A 14,437-nucleotide genomic window follows, 5' to 3' on the forward strand; every position below is an offset into this window, starting at 1 on the left:
CGTGATGTCTCACGACTCTTGGCGGCGCGCTTTGTTTTGGTCGCCCACCGCCTGCCGTTCTTGTCATCTTTGCCAAGGAAACGTCCCTCCTGCCTTTTGTTTACTTTCCGTAACAGTTGGCGCATTTTTGTATTGGGCTGCGACTACCCTCACGATATACATCGACAATCCGCGCTCACAATTCTTCTCATTTTTGGCTTATCACTTCTTTCTCAGAACGTAGAACTTGATCTGTTCAGATTTTGAGAATCGCTTTGGTGCAACACGCGGCCTTTCTGGTCGGGAAGGAAATAGCATCATGTCGCAAGACACGGGCTTGTTCAGCATCAAGCGACCTCGCGAGGTAAGAGGAGCAATTCCAATCGCCTGCAAGTCCTAGATTATACGAGTGTTTATTTTCGTTCCATGAACACACAGCTAACATTGTAAAGACGCTGGCAAGCGTACAGAACTTCTCCGCCTTGCCTCAGCCATCATCCGCGCTGAAACGCACAAGTATGATTGGCAGTCACCAGAATCCTCCATATACTTCTCAACACTCACGCTCAACGTCACTTTTCAATTCACATGGCCGACCTCACCAACCAAATTTCCAGCGCTCATCCTCAGGGGCCAGCTTTGGACCTGAGGCTGGTCTCTCAACCGTCAGACGATCTGTTTCTAACAACCTCTTTCAAAACACTGCTGTTGGACGACTCAGCTATGCGCCCAATTCGTTCCCAACGAATAGCGCTTCACAGCAGAATCTGCAACGAAGGAGCAGCGTCTTTTCGCGGCCATCTATGGCCGGGGGGCCCATGGCACATCAATCATTCTTCACTCAGGGACCTGTTCCTGCTGGAGCTCCAAAAGATCCGCGGCCGCTCAGAGATCGATCATTTCAAGCACGAATTGGCCAAGAACTCTTAGAGTACTTGACACACAATAATTTTGAGCTGGAAATGAAGCACTCCTTGGGCCAGAACTCGCTGAAATCACCAACGCAAAAAGATTTCACTAACATCTTCCAGTGGCTATACCGCCGAATTGATCCAAGCTACAAGTTCCAAAAGAGCATTGAGGCCGAGGTGCCTCCTATTTTGAAACAACTACGCTATCCGTACGAAAAAAACATAACTAAATCTCAAATCGCGGCAGTTGGTGGTCAGAATTGGTCGACTTTCTTAGGAATGCTTCATTGGATGATGCAACTTGCGCAAATGTTGGACCATTACTCCGTTGGCGAGTACGATGAGGCGTGCGCTGCAGCTGGTGTGGATATTTCAGGAGATCGAATCATCTTCCGATTTCTTACCGGGGCCTACCATGACTGGTTGCAGGGAGGCGAAGATGAAGATGATGATGTGGCTGAGAAACGGCTGGTTCCGCATGTCGAAGCGATGGCAGCTGAATTTGAACAGTCGAATGAGAAATATGTCCGAGAATTGGAGGTGTTGGAGGCGGAAAATCGTGCGCTCCGAGACCAGTTGGAAGATTTGGAAAAAAATGCGCCGGATATGGCGAAGTTGGATAAAGATTTCCGGATTCTTGAAGACGACAAACGCAAATTTGAAGATTACAACTCGAATGTGCAAGGCAAAATTGACAAGTACAAAAGTCGCATCCAATTTCTTGAAGAAGAGCTCAAGAAAACCGAAGACGAGCTTCAAACAGCGGAAGAAGAGCGCGGAAGTCTGCAGGCTAGTGTTGATAGCCAGGGGATTACGATCCAGGATATCGATCGCATGAACACTGAGCGGGAGCGCTTACAGCGAAGTCTTGAAGACACTGTGGGCCGACTCGAGGAAGCACACGCACGTGTGATGGAGAAAGAAACCGAAGCAAATCAAAAACTCGAAGACCTAGAGCAAGTTGTGAAAGCTTACAACACGCTAGGCTACCAGAATAGTCTAATTCCAGAATCTGCCATTAATGCTAACGGCGAGGACTACGAAATTCGACTGAATGTGAACGAAGCAAGCTTCTCTTCCTCACAAATGGGTGTCTCACAGGATCAAGGCTCTCCCGAAGGCTATCGTCTTCTTGCGGATGCAAACAACGGCTATCAGCCAGTTCATTTAGTGAAGCTTGACCTTCGTGGAGTTGTTCGTGCAAACTTGATATCTCTTCGGAAAGAGATCAACGAGCGAAGGAAGAAGGTCGCGGAGAAGGATATGGCGGACCGTGACCTGCTCAATGACATCAAGGAGGCCATGGACGAGAAACGTAGCGAAATCGAAGCACTTGAACACCGGAGACGCGCTGCCGAAGAAGAATTCGAGCGTACCAAGGAGATAACAACCACACAAAAGGTTCAGTCAGATGCTCAAATCGAGAAAATGGAAAAGGAGCTAGCGAAGATGCGCGCGTCACTTATTGAAAGCGTTCAACTGATGGAGCAGCGAGAGATGAACACCGATGTAGAATACGAACAACTTACACTCCGCGCCAATCAACTTCGGGAAGAGCTCCATACCGGTGTTGAGAGCATGTTGAACGATATAATTCGATTCAAAGTTCACGTACAGAAAGGGCTGGAGGATTACGAGAGCTTTGTGGTTGAAGAGGTCGAACAAGAGCTCGGCGGAGAGATGCAGTCCATGGAAGACACGGAACTAGCAGAAGCTCACGCAGCGTGAGCGTTCTTGACCTTCTTTCTTCTCGGCGAATAGGTTCCAATGGCATTGGCGCATATCGGTTATACTTCAGGAGTTATCGTTGGCTTGTGTTTCCATATACCCTCTACAAACGTTGTGAATGAGCAATGAAATGTGAAAATGCATCATGTATACATCTTTTTTGTTGTGTTGGCTGTTGATCAAATTGATCGTTATACTGCAGATTGTTACCTAGGCATACATGTTGATAGCAAGGAGATATCCAGCTTGACAGACTTTCTGATACAGACGCAATATAGTATGAACATAGTATGAACATAATATTTCTCTATTTGCTGATTGGCTGATGGATGGCGCTGACTAAGCAAATATTTTTGAGAAGCTCTATCTCCTCGTCCTTTTCGGCATTCATCTCGTGCATCACCTTCCATCGTTCCCTACGAATCCCATATAATAATCAGAACAGGCTCTTTGCCTTTTATGAAGCCCTGATAGGGCTTTGATTGACGGAAACCACCGGCTTACTCTATCAGATATGACTTTAGCAGTTACGAAAATTGGTTCTCGTATCTCGAAAATCCTTCCGCATCACTACTTAACGCTCTCGGATTCCGGGTCATGAAACTTTGCCTGCGCGCTTACCGTCCTTTCCAGCTGGGCTGCAGGTGTCATATAAATCGCTGTGATGGAATCAATTCGATAGCCGCTTCTGGGCGGCGCACTGGTCGTCCTTTCCGCATACCAGAAATMCCTTCGAGCCGAACTTTTGCAACCATTGGTGAAAATCGAAAAACGACCTCGAGGCCATCCCGTTCGTTTAGACAGGTTTCTGTCGAAAATCCACAGAAGCGACCAGAACCCAGTGTACAAGACGATCAGAGTCCGGCAGCATGGATACAACAGCTCGAGCCATACATACCCCTCGACTTGCGCGACGGAACAACGAGTGATAATTTAACGACAAATTCGACGGAGAATAATGAACATTTTAGTTCCGATGGCGAAAAAATTTCGGCTATCTTAAGCCGTGCGCGTCGATTACATCGCCTAGATTTGCTAGCATATCTTGGATTCACGTTACAAAGATGGCCGGCCGTCTATGCGCTGATTACGACGATGCTAGATGCGGCGGACAAGCTACAGATGATAGGACATTCTTTTGAAGGCACGCCATCCAACCTGCAATGGGAACTTTTAGACGATGATCAGATTGTCACCGGTATCAGTAATAATTCTGCGGCATATGTTTCTATGGAAGCTCTCACAGATGAGCCGCGTTACCTTCTAGCAAGAATGGCCATCATGGGACAAATCTGGCAGAGCTTAGGCTTCATCGTACTGACCGCTGCAAATAAGACATCCCAGGAGTCTGAGCTGGCCATGTCCTATGTATATCGAACGCTTGCTCATCTCCACCAGTCCGGTAACATTTCAGATGCGATATATAAGTTTACAAATCGTACCGACAACGGAGATACTTTCCGACCGCCGGGGATGCATTTATTATCTACACATATCATGAACGTTCTGTCAGACGCTGCATGGCTGGACCATGAAGCGGAAGCGACGAGAAAAGCAAAAGCTGCCGGTGAAGATTCCCCATTTCGCCCTTTTAAAATGGGTATCCGGCATTTGGGTTCTCAGATCTGGCTCGAATTTATTCTTTGGGCTTGTATTGAACAGGGTCATATCATGGAAGGCCTATGGATTCTCAAGCATCTGCGAGGGAGCAATTATGCCGCAGCATGGAAGGTTGCCTCATGGAGCCCTCTTCTTGAGAATCCCGAACTGATCAAGAACACTAAAATTGACATCCACGACTTTTGGCCGCATCCCGATATTCCGAGAACACCTGACGAACTTCAAAACAAATCGGGATTTTTTCATGGTTTGGGAAGATTCACTATCAGCGCCGAAGTTTTCAATGCTCTAACGACACAAGCTGCAAGTTATGTGCAGATCAATCACGAATCCGATAACAACGCTAAGGATTTGATTGAGCTGCTTGCATCTGTGATGGAGATCAAACAGTCATACAGTGACAAAGAAATTGGTAACCAAAACGCCAGTGGTTATCATATTATCCCAGTGTTGGAATCACAGATTTTGAATCCAAAATTACACCCAGAACAGCTAGACCACCTCTTGCATGCTTTGCCACCTCCTATACCTCCTTGGAATGACGCTGTTCCAACCGATCGTCAAGGGCTTTCTGCATTCGCTGAACAGAATTTATACGAAACCTCATCTCTCTACACCGGTCTGCTGCAACAGAACTTGCGACTATACGCACATCACCAGCAGATTGAAAATGCAATGAGAATTTTTGACACTTTGCTTGAAATCATTGACTCCAGCAAGTTGGATCGCATACAGGATTTCTGGAGCAAAGGACAGGATAACGAAGGCGTTTCGGAAATATCATATAAAGATGAATCGCTACCTCAGACCTCTATTGCTATCGATCAATCCCCGATCCCAACATTACCGAATGGCGCGCTAGGCGATCTTCTAGACTTGGTCAGGATAAGCAAAGCTTATGCTTTTGGCAAATGGCTTCTTTTCTCCAAGGACGCGGATGGGCCTATAATCACTTTTTCATCATACGGTGATCAAAGCTTGGCCCCGTCCATTTTACGATTTGCTGCAGCAATAGATAACCAAGAACTTGGTGATCTTGTCATCCAGCAAATACGAGAACCCATCTCACGTAACACGTATAATGCGGTAGCAAATTTCTACATTGCCTTTGGGCAATGGGAAGAAGCTGAGGGTATTTTCAAACTCTTGATCGAATACAGAAAGAAAGCATGGGGCGAAACTACTCTCGCCACATTGGCTTCTACCATCCTGCGTCTCGAACAGCGAGTTTGGGAGGAGCCTTGGGACGAGCAACTACAGACATCTCTTCTGCAAGCCCAAACAATGTTGCGCAAGTTTCTTTGGGGTCGTTACAACCCTACGAAGGTGTACAACGAGAGTGTCAATCTATACTACAAACAGACCATATACCGGTGGCATTGTCTACTCTCATCGGTTCCTGGAGCTGTTGCTCGGGTCGCCAACGATGTGAAACCTGTGTATACCAATCCGCTAGGACGGGATAAATTCTCGTTCATTCCGAGTCCAGCATTCAATATCCTACTAAGTGCTGTCGTAGAAACACGCGGCAGCCAAGTTGGAATGGGCTTGTGGGAAAAGTGGTGCATAGACATTGAGCGATCGCACGCAGCCCGACTCGCCGTAGACGAAAAATATCGCTTACAGATGAGCGCTGATCCTGCAAATACGGAAAATCTCGACATTGAATACGACTGGCCATGGCACTATGAGCGACAACGCAAAGCCGTTAACCCTAACCTCAATACACTACGGATAATCAGCCGCGCAGCCGTTATGGAGCTGAAGCAATCTCAAGAAGTGGCGCCAGACAGAAAAAACATGACACCTTCGCAGCAACAATTCAGAGACCAGGTATACCATGTTCTTGATTTCTGTGTTGATCGTTACCAACGATTCAATCGAGACAAGGACGAGATTGGCCGAGAGACGGGTGGCCATTTGAGACGAATCAGGATGTGGCAGTCAAGGAAGAGGAGGAACATCGTTCGATGGGTCTACGGAGACCTCGGCGAGGACGATACTGGTGGCGTTGAAGAGTTGTTGGCAAAGACAGGAAATGAAGAGAAAGACGGGGTCTATTGAAGATGACCCGGGTCGCCGTTTTGGCATTGTATATTACCCCTGTATAATATTATATACTTTGCTGTCATTTTAGCACTGGTGTACCTATTTAGAATGGAGTTTGATATGTATATTTGTATTTATTCATATAACATTATACAACCGCTTTTCCTGAATTCATCAATACATGTACTACCATGAATCGAAAAAGCAACGAAATCAGATGTGGTATCATCTAGCGCCGAACATCAAATTATTATTGAAATGAACGTTGTCCTTTTTTGGCCCCTATTTCAGAATCAATCTCCTTCATCCATGTGTCTCCTGCTCATCATAATGCACCCTACGATCCCTCTCAGGAATCGATCAATTATCCCACTCATGCTGATCAGCGTCGGGAGGGAAAAAAGATCCCATAAACTCCCCGCTTAGCGGATCGTAGGGGAAATGAGAATCAGAGATGGAAGAACCACTCACACCGGGGTTCATCATGAATGGCGAAAAGCTCAGCGGATACGTGACGGATTCCGCCGCAGTAAGAGCGGCATTCTGCTCTAATTCAAGATCGCTGAGGAGTTCGCGACGTCTGGCGGCTTCTGTTGACGGAGTGGCTAGTGACTCCATTCCTGTGCTCCAGTCAAATGCTTCTGAATGTTGCGGAGTGTTTCTTGATGGTCCAGACGTCACGGCTGGCTGGGTCTGGAGCGGATCCCGAGCTTGGTACTGTTTTTGTTGCTCGAGGATGGCGTCGCTGGGCAATGGAGGCAGATCGCTGACATCGTAGTTCATACCAACAGCTATTCGTCGCATGCAGCTATCGCAGAGTTGCCATGCTCGAAGTGAGGCGGTGCTGTGTTCCGACATTGCGTACAACCAACGGATAGCTTTTTTTGCTGAAAGGAATGTGTTCTTTTCTTCGTCAGGCGCATGCACATTGGCAAATGATAACTCTAACAATAGGACAGTAGTTGCTTGCATCAGAAAGTGAAGTATAGACCACCATGGAGCCAGTTGATAAAGCTGAAATGGGTCAGGGGCATCGGGTATCAAATCTAGCATTCGCGCAGCAGCCTCGAGCGAGACTAACGCCATCTTGTGGCTGAAAGAAGTACTTTTGTTAGAGGTAGCGTCTCGACGACAGAGACACGGCCGACCAAGTGTGATGCGAGCGCTGTAGTACTGAAAAGCAAGTCCAAGCTTTGCGCGGACCTGTTCAGGCGAACTGCTCTCCTTCTGTGTGAACTTGAAGGCTTCCGGTAACTGATTGAACCACAGATCAATCCGTGATTTCAAATCGCCTATACGGTTCTCGATATGAGACCAAGGAACTCTCACTGCATCGGAAGTGTACACTTTGTTCACAATTTCTTGGGTGATGACTGTAAGATCCATATACAGTAGAAAAAGTAGACCGGAGTTAAAAGGGATACTTCGAATCCACGCAAACCGATCAGTCTTCTCACGTCTATCGACGTTTTGACCACCAACCGGATTTTGCGGCATCAGCCTGATCAAAGAGCTTGCAACCGCGTTCTGAATCTTCTCTTCTCGTAGAGAACTGTTGCTCATGATCTCTTGAACGTCGGGTTCATTGAATCTTTCCTCTTCAAAAGGCAATGGCATCGGTGTGGTGCAGACTCCGTCAAGAATACAAGTGGCTCGACCTGTCATTACACCGAGAAGGTGCTCAAAGGAGTAGAGAGACCACCACACACGGTAACGAGACTCCTTCGATGTGTTGGCTGTCGACTCGCTGGAGCTTTTCATGTTAATGCCCAAAGCTATGGCAGAACGAACAGCAAGACTAGATATTCTCCACGCTCTATATGGAAATACCGGTCAGCTTCTGATCCCTTATGACAAAAAGGTAATGTCCAACTCACCTATTGATCTGATCTGTCGATAGTAGGTAGAAGGCCATCAGACCCTCTACTTGGACTTGTTGTAGATCAGGATGGCTGAAAAGATCATCGTCTGTCATGCTAAGATATCTGGCACGCGTGAAATAAATCAAATGGTCCTGCGTATCATTGCTCTTCCAGGATGCTTGCACCAAATGAGAGTGTTTGGCGGCAATAGCGAAAATCATGTTTAAGATTGCCAACCATCTATCACCTGGGCGTGCCGAATTTTCGAAAAAATATTTGAATTGTGAGCTGAATAGGGGGCGACTGATAATTGGATAGAATGGATGTACAGTAGTTAAGTAGTCTTCAAATAGGCGGTCGGCCTGTTCACGAGAAGGCATTTTGTACTTGTCGATAGGACCCGAGACATTGATATCGAGATCATCCAAATGATAACTGACTGAGTTGATGGCGAAATCTTCGTACTGGCGTGTTTGCGGCTCGCCTTCGTACATACCAGGCTCGCCTCGGGCTCGTTGCACGGATTCTCTTTGAACGCGCTGCATCCAGCTTATTTCCGAGTTCTTTCCAATAAATCCTGTTGCGCGGACATTCTCTCCTCTATTAAGATCCTCCTCAACACGATCGATTGCTTCCAAGGATCCGATTGAGGATGGTGAGGACGGCTCGAGATCGACATCATCCAAGGGCGTGCGCGAGGATGAAGAAGGGTGGTCAGTTGTATTCTGCTCTCCATCGATGGCGTATTTATTCAGTGTCGCTGCGATGCGATCTCCTACGGCTTCATTCACTGTCGAGCGCAGATCTTTTAAGAGTGATTCGTAATCGTTTGCTTTCTGCGATAGTTCTTCCATGTGTCTGCATAAAACGGCAATGAGTTAGAAATCTGATGGCAAGACATGAGAACAGACACACTTTACCTCTTTGTCTTTTCCCTCATCCCATCCGGATACTGACATCTCACCCTCAGCTCTCGACATTGGCGACAAATCGGCGTATCACCCGAGCATTTTGTCTTCCTTTGACGACAGCTTTCACATGCCTTTGCGACACGACGACTGTACCGAAGACTTGCACCAGCCCGACTTCTTGGAATCGCAACTTTGGCCATCGCCAGGTATCCTTGATTTGCCTGCTGCGCTGGGATAGCGACAGCATCGGTTTTTTCTGGCGTCGATTGCGTCTCTTGGCTTCGGGATGTCGTTCGAGAGGACATCGCGAGGTTGTCACTGTTGCTCTGCGGATTCAATTGCGAGGGATCGGCTGAGGGATCCATGATGAACGATGGTTTCAATGATTCTTGATTCGTAATCTGTTGATATTCTCCTCTCGGGTTATTTGTTTGGTTTGGATGGGCGGCGAAAMCCCGCCGACAGGTCGATTTTGCTCGGTATGCGACTCTCTCCCACCAAAAAAATCTTGCTTCCCACTTCAGAGTCGGTCGCGAACCGCCATCAAAGAATAAACGCGATGAATTCCGTTATAGCATGAACGATCGTCCTCAGCGTGGTCGGTAGTGAGGGGCAGTCTGTGGTGAAGAAAGAAGTTATCAAACCGCAGAAAGCGGGGCGGAATCCATAGAATCAAGGCGAATGGACCAACATATCCAATTCCGGCTCTCTGTGGAAATGGTCTTTGACTGGCGAGACATAATCAGCCTTCAGCTGAATCGCGATCTCCTCTGTCTGTCCATACAAAACAAGAGAGCCTCAGCCTGTGGTCATCGATGGATCACTTTTCGCCTCTTCTCCGTTAGTCTCAGTGATTGAGCTCCGATTCAGGCTAGAAGTTTTTTACACGTGACGAGCTAAGATGGCGGTCGCATTAATCGATGTTCAAGGGCGATAAGAAGATTCAGAATGTATATAAGTCATAAATATTCATGATAGCTAAGAGATATGGCAAATCCAAACGCAGAGACCTACACAAAAAAGCGAAAATAAGCACAGCAATCTATACCTTCTGTACAAGCCAGAGTCAAGCTAAGGACTGATTCAGAGTCGCTCCAGAAAGCGCTTGGTCATTCATGTGGCGAGGCTGAATCCACCGTTCAACAGGCTGCTCGACGCAACGAAGCTAAAGCCGTGAAAAGGATCCGTTTCACCCATGCTGTTGGAAGGATCAGCAGAAAGCCCCACATTCTTGAGCATTTCGCCAATATGCACATCGTCTCCCAAGGTAGGGCTCAAAGCCAGACCAGTGAAATCGGTAGAGAAGTTCTCCGCCAAAGCAGGGTCGGTGATGAGAGGTTGGATTGGGGCCTCTAACTCGCGTCGGGCAAGCGCTTTCCAGTCAATCTTGCGGAAGAAACGATGTTTCTTGATGATATCCAGGTCCTTTGGCATATGATATCCCAGTCGCTTATGCGGCTCTTTGCGAAGTAACCGGATGAGCAGGTCTTTCGCATCAGGTCCGAGATAGTATGGCAGCGCCAACTTCTGTTTGACAATCTTTTCCTGAATCTTTGCATGATTGTTGGCTTTAAAAGGTGGTGAACCGGTCAACAAATCATATCCTAGAGCCCCCAGAGACCACCAGTCGCAGGCCTTCCCGTAGGGTTTACCCTGAACTACCTCGGGAGCCATATACTCGATCGTGCCGAGGGATGAGTTGCAACGGTCGTCATCGCTGACTGAAACTTTGCTTAATCCGAAATCTGTGAGTAGCAAATGACCTTCAGAGTCCAAAAGACAATTTTCCGGTTTCAAATCTCGATATACAACACCAACGGTTTGGTGCAGATGCTCAAGTGCAAGGACCATTTCGGCCATGTAGAAAGCCGCAGTATCTTCACTAAACATGCGTTCCGCTGCGAGATGAGTGAACAACTCGCCGCCTTGAGCATACTCGAGAATGAGGTATAGTTTCTCGTGGTCCTGGAAGGCGTAAAAAAGCTTGACCACGAAAGGGTGGCGGTTGACACTTTCGAGGATCATACGTTCTGTCTTTGTCTGCTCCACTAACTTTCTGTGCACGGTGATGGATGCCTTGCGGAATTGTTTCTGAGCATACAGACGGCCAGTCGGCTTGTGGCGTACCAATAAGACCGTCCCGAAAGTACCCTTTCCAAGACACATCAATTGTTCAAAATCGCGACTGGTCATTTTCCTGCACAAGTCATTCTTTGGAGTGCTGGACAGCTTCTCTTCCGCAGCAGCTTCCTCGCTGATAAAATCGTGCTCAAGGGGTACCTCATAGCTGGTCATAACTTCGGTTCGGTCGCTATCAGAGGAGACACTAGCGTTACTCGAAATGACAGAGTCTCCCGAGCGAGGGATTCTCTCGGATAGACTCAGGGCGTCAAGCTGCAGTTTCAGTGCGCTGATCCCACTTGGCATGTTCGTGGTAGGGACAGCATTGAGTTGCGGCGACATGACCCGGGATCCAGCAGTAGACATATCGGAGTCTTCATCACCAGAAGCCATGGGAGTGAAACCTCGAACTGTGGACAGAGCCGGATTACCATGCCCAACTTCAACGTCGGCACGCTTTCCTTTCTTCTTCTTTCTGCGGCTCGCTGCCTTCTCATGGAGTTGAAATACTTGAGCTCCAGCTGGAGGGAGGTTTGTACGTCTCAGTGCTGGATCTTCGCCGGCTTGCGCATGTCCAAGTCTGCTCGACGCATTGTCCTTGACTCCATTCTTTTCCGGGTCAATGTCCATCTGAGAACTAAACACGTCGCCCACTGATAAATCATCCATTGTACAGTTGGGCGCAGGGCCTTCGTTCAACTGCTCCATCTGATTCGCCAAGCGCTGAGCGGAAGACGGTCGGTAGGTTGTGTCGAACATTGCGTCTGATTGAATAAACTCGCTCGAGTAGATCGATATAACAAGCAATCGAACGTTGTGCGGGGAAGGTGTGATAGTCGCCAAACAAATGTGGTTTCGAGATTCAAGTGTCAACAATGTTATGCAGCTAGCATGTTGTTTCTAGATCTTATACAACCATACGTAGCGTAAGGATGGATGTTCGCATACAGCCCTATTAACGTCCGTCCTAGCTCAGGACGGACCCTGTACCCCTACCCAAAGCACGTCGCTGGCAGAGACCCCGGACCACAGCAATGAGGCGGATCGAGTGATCTCAAGGGAATCGGGGCGGATTGAAGCTGGCGAGGAGCGAGCCGAAGTAAACAGAGAGTCCCACGGAGTCAAGGCGAAAACATTGCACGCGGGGGAGAATGCGGAAGTTGACGGATTATTTGCAGAAATGCAGCCCATAGAGAAATCGAGTGATATCGATTAAATCGAGACGTTTGGTGATAGTACAGCGGAAGTTGTGTTGTGGAAGAATAGAAAGATGTGCGAGGCATTTTCAGAGACTGAGAGTAACGATGACCGGCTTGGCAGCCGCGCTAAGACCCGATGCGGCAACCGACAGCTTCACGTGTAAATGTCATAGGCCGCAATATTTTACTCAATTATTTGTTAGTTTGATGAGACTTTTAGCTACAATAAGATTACTATATCCCTCCTCGCGCTTTGGAAAAGTCCTGCTCTGCAAAAAACGCCTTCGACCTGGTGATTTGCACCCCCGCTCTCTCCACAAATGCCAAAGCACTCGGCTTCTCCACCAAGACCGTGACGGAATCATTGCCAAAGTCCATCGTAGCTGTGCGCGCGACAGAAGTGGCGAGAGCCTCAACTGTTTGATAAGAGGTGTTTTCCACTCTCTACGTTCAGTCAGCAACGACTAGGCTCATTATGTAGTCGGATCATAGCTTGTACAACTCACCTCTGCTATGGTTCGGACCATCTCTTGATATGTTTTCAAAAATGTCGAAGCCCAGGCAGCTTCTCCGGAGCCTCGGAAATCCAAAGTAATGATCACAGCCTGTTTTTCAATTCTCTCATGAGAATTGACACCCAGGATGCAGTGACAACGGATGCTCTCTACGCGAAATTCTTGTTCCACGATTGCCACCTGTCTACTGCTTTCCACGGCATTTTCCAATGAAGCACTATCGTCGGCATATACCCAAGTCTGGAGAGTGCGGAAAGACAAGCCTCCCTCTGCACGCAGGTGAGCATTGGGCAAGTGTAGTAAAACCTCGCATTCGCCAAACATCCCATTCAGAACCTCCGGGGATGTAGCACTCTGGAGTTCTTTAGGCACGGAGGCGGAGACGCCACTTAATCTCCGACTGGCCTGACTTGCACGTCTACGACTTGGAGATTCGGGATGAGCTTGGAGATGATCCATTCTCCGCACTCCGGCGATAGTTTCGTCTAGCAGGCCCAGACCGCAATTTGCGATCCGTCCAGCAATGACCCGCACGTCATTACTGACGATGGCCTCTGCCGCTGCAGACAGGCGACCGCCATCTTGGGATTTTGTAGAATCACGCACCGCAGTCTCAATGCGGCGATAGAGCTTGCCGTAGTCTAGGGAGAGCGAGACATCGTCGGCATTCGCTGCAGCGACAGCGGATGAATATGAGAGCTTCACGGCTGCTGTACATGGCTGAGACTTGCCAGGGCGATGCCATGGATCAGGGGCTGCTGGGAAGTGAAGGTTGATATTGCGTAGAGAGACATTGTCCACGATACTCGGGCGAGTAGCTGGTCTTAGATTGGCGATGCCAGCCATTTCGGCCCGAGATGTACTGCCGAAGCTGCGACTTGCACACTCAACAAATTTGCTACCCAAATCGGTACCAAGAGAGTTGCCAAAAGTATTTGTAATTTTCGATAGAGCAAGTATCAATGCGTCAGATCGTAGAAGGTGATTTTGTTGAAGCTAAAAAAGATCGCTGGGGAGCGCTCTTAAACTTTTCGGGTCACTGTCCCGCATTCAATCAGCCCACCATTTACATCATCATCATGATACAAACACGGTACATACGGTCATATGACAATCTCGCAGCCCATTGAGATGATTTTTTAAATTTTTCAGAAATACCGAAGATGATGTTGTATTTTCGCTAGTATTACCTCCACTTTGATTTCTCTGTGTTGAATTATTGATTTCTTGTCGTTCTCCGAAATTATTTTATTTTTTGATAAGCAAGCTTATAGCGCTATATCATATCGGGCCTAGCTCTGGGCATCCGTTTGGCATCGCAAACAATACAAAAGCTTCAGAACATCAAAGGATACATCCTCCTCTGCTCTCAACGAAGGTTTCAAATAACGTTTTCTCTCGCTAATCATAAACCTGCTACTGTTGTCATTCGAATCCAGAGGAATATTCAAAAATGAAAATATGATTGAAGAATTGTTGGGGAGTTTGAAAAGAAAGGTTCATCCGGTCATCATGGTTTCTGACGCTGTCAAAGTCACGGCT

At 47.7% G+C, this 14,437-nt stretch overlaps 4 protein-coding genes across 4 annotated transcripts; 1 reads left to right on the forward strand and 3 right to left on the reverse strand.

Moving 5' to 3' along the window:
* Positions 1-298: 298 nt before the first annotated feature.
* On the forward strand, positions 299-6,302 carry BHQ10_000820 (uncharacterized protein; the record flags this gene model as incomplete). The annotated part of the gene is made up of 3 exons (XM_040880979.1): positions 299-343; positions 432-2,614; positions 3,131-6,302. 3 exons carry the CDS (start codon positions 299-301, stop codon positions 6,300-6,302), a joined length of 5,400 nt encoding a protein of 1,799 aa, XP_040729325.1.
* A 345-nt stretch (positions 6,303-6,647) lies between these two features.
* BHQ10_000821 (uncharacterized protein) lies at positions 6,648-9,425 on the reverse strand (the record flags this gene model as incomplete). The annotated part of the gene is made up of 3 exons (XM_040880990.1): positions 6,648-8,103; positions 8,165-9,007; positions 9,214-9,425. 3 exons carry the CDS (start codon positions 9,423-9,425, stop codon positions 6,648-6,650), a joined length of 2,511 nt encoding a protein of 836 aa, XP_040729326.1.
* A 748-nt stretch (positions 9,426-10,173) lies between these two features.
* BHQ10_000822 (uncharacterized protein) lies at positions 10,174-11,940 on the reverse strand (the record flags this gene model as incomplete). Its single annotated transcript, XM_040881001.1, has 1 exon — positions 10,174-11,940. The coding sequence occupies one exon, from the start codon at positions 11,938-11,940 to the stop codon at positions 10,174-10,176; it is 1,767 nt and encodes a 588-aa protein (XP_040729327.1).
* Positions 11,941-12,614: 674 nt separating this feature from the next.
* On the reverse strand, positions 12,615-13,741 carry BHQ10_000823 (uncharacterized protein; the record flags this gene model as incomplete). Its single annotated transcript, XM_040881012.1, has 2 exons — positions 12,615-12,824; positions 12,887-13,741. 2 exons carry the CDS (start codon positions 13,739-13,741, stop codon positions 12,615-12,617), a joined length of 1,065 nt encoding a protein of 354 aa, XP_040729328.1.
* Between the last annotated feature and the right edge of the window lie 696 nt (positions 13,742-14,437).

This window comes from Talaromyces amestolkiae, assembly GCF_001896365.1.
Source record: "Talaromyces amestolkiae strain CIB chromosome Unknown scaffold1.1, whole genome shotgun sequence".
Classification (NCBI taxonomy): domain Eukaryota; kingdom Fungi; phylum Ascomycota; class Eurotiomycetes; order Eurotiales; family Trichocomaceae; genus Talaromyces; species Talaromyces amestolkiae.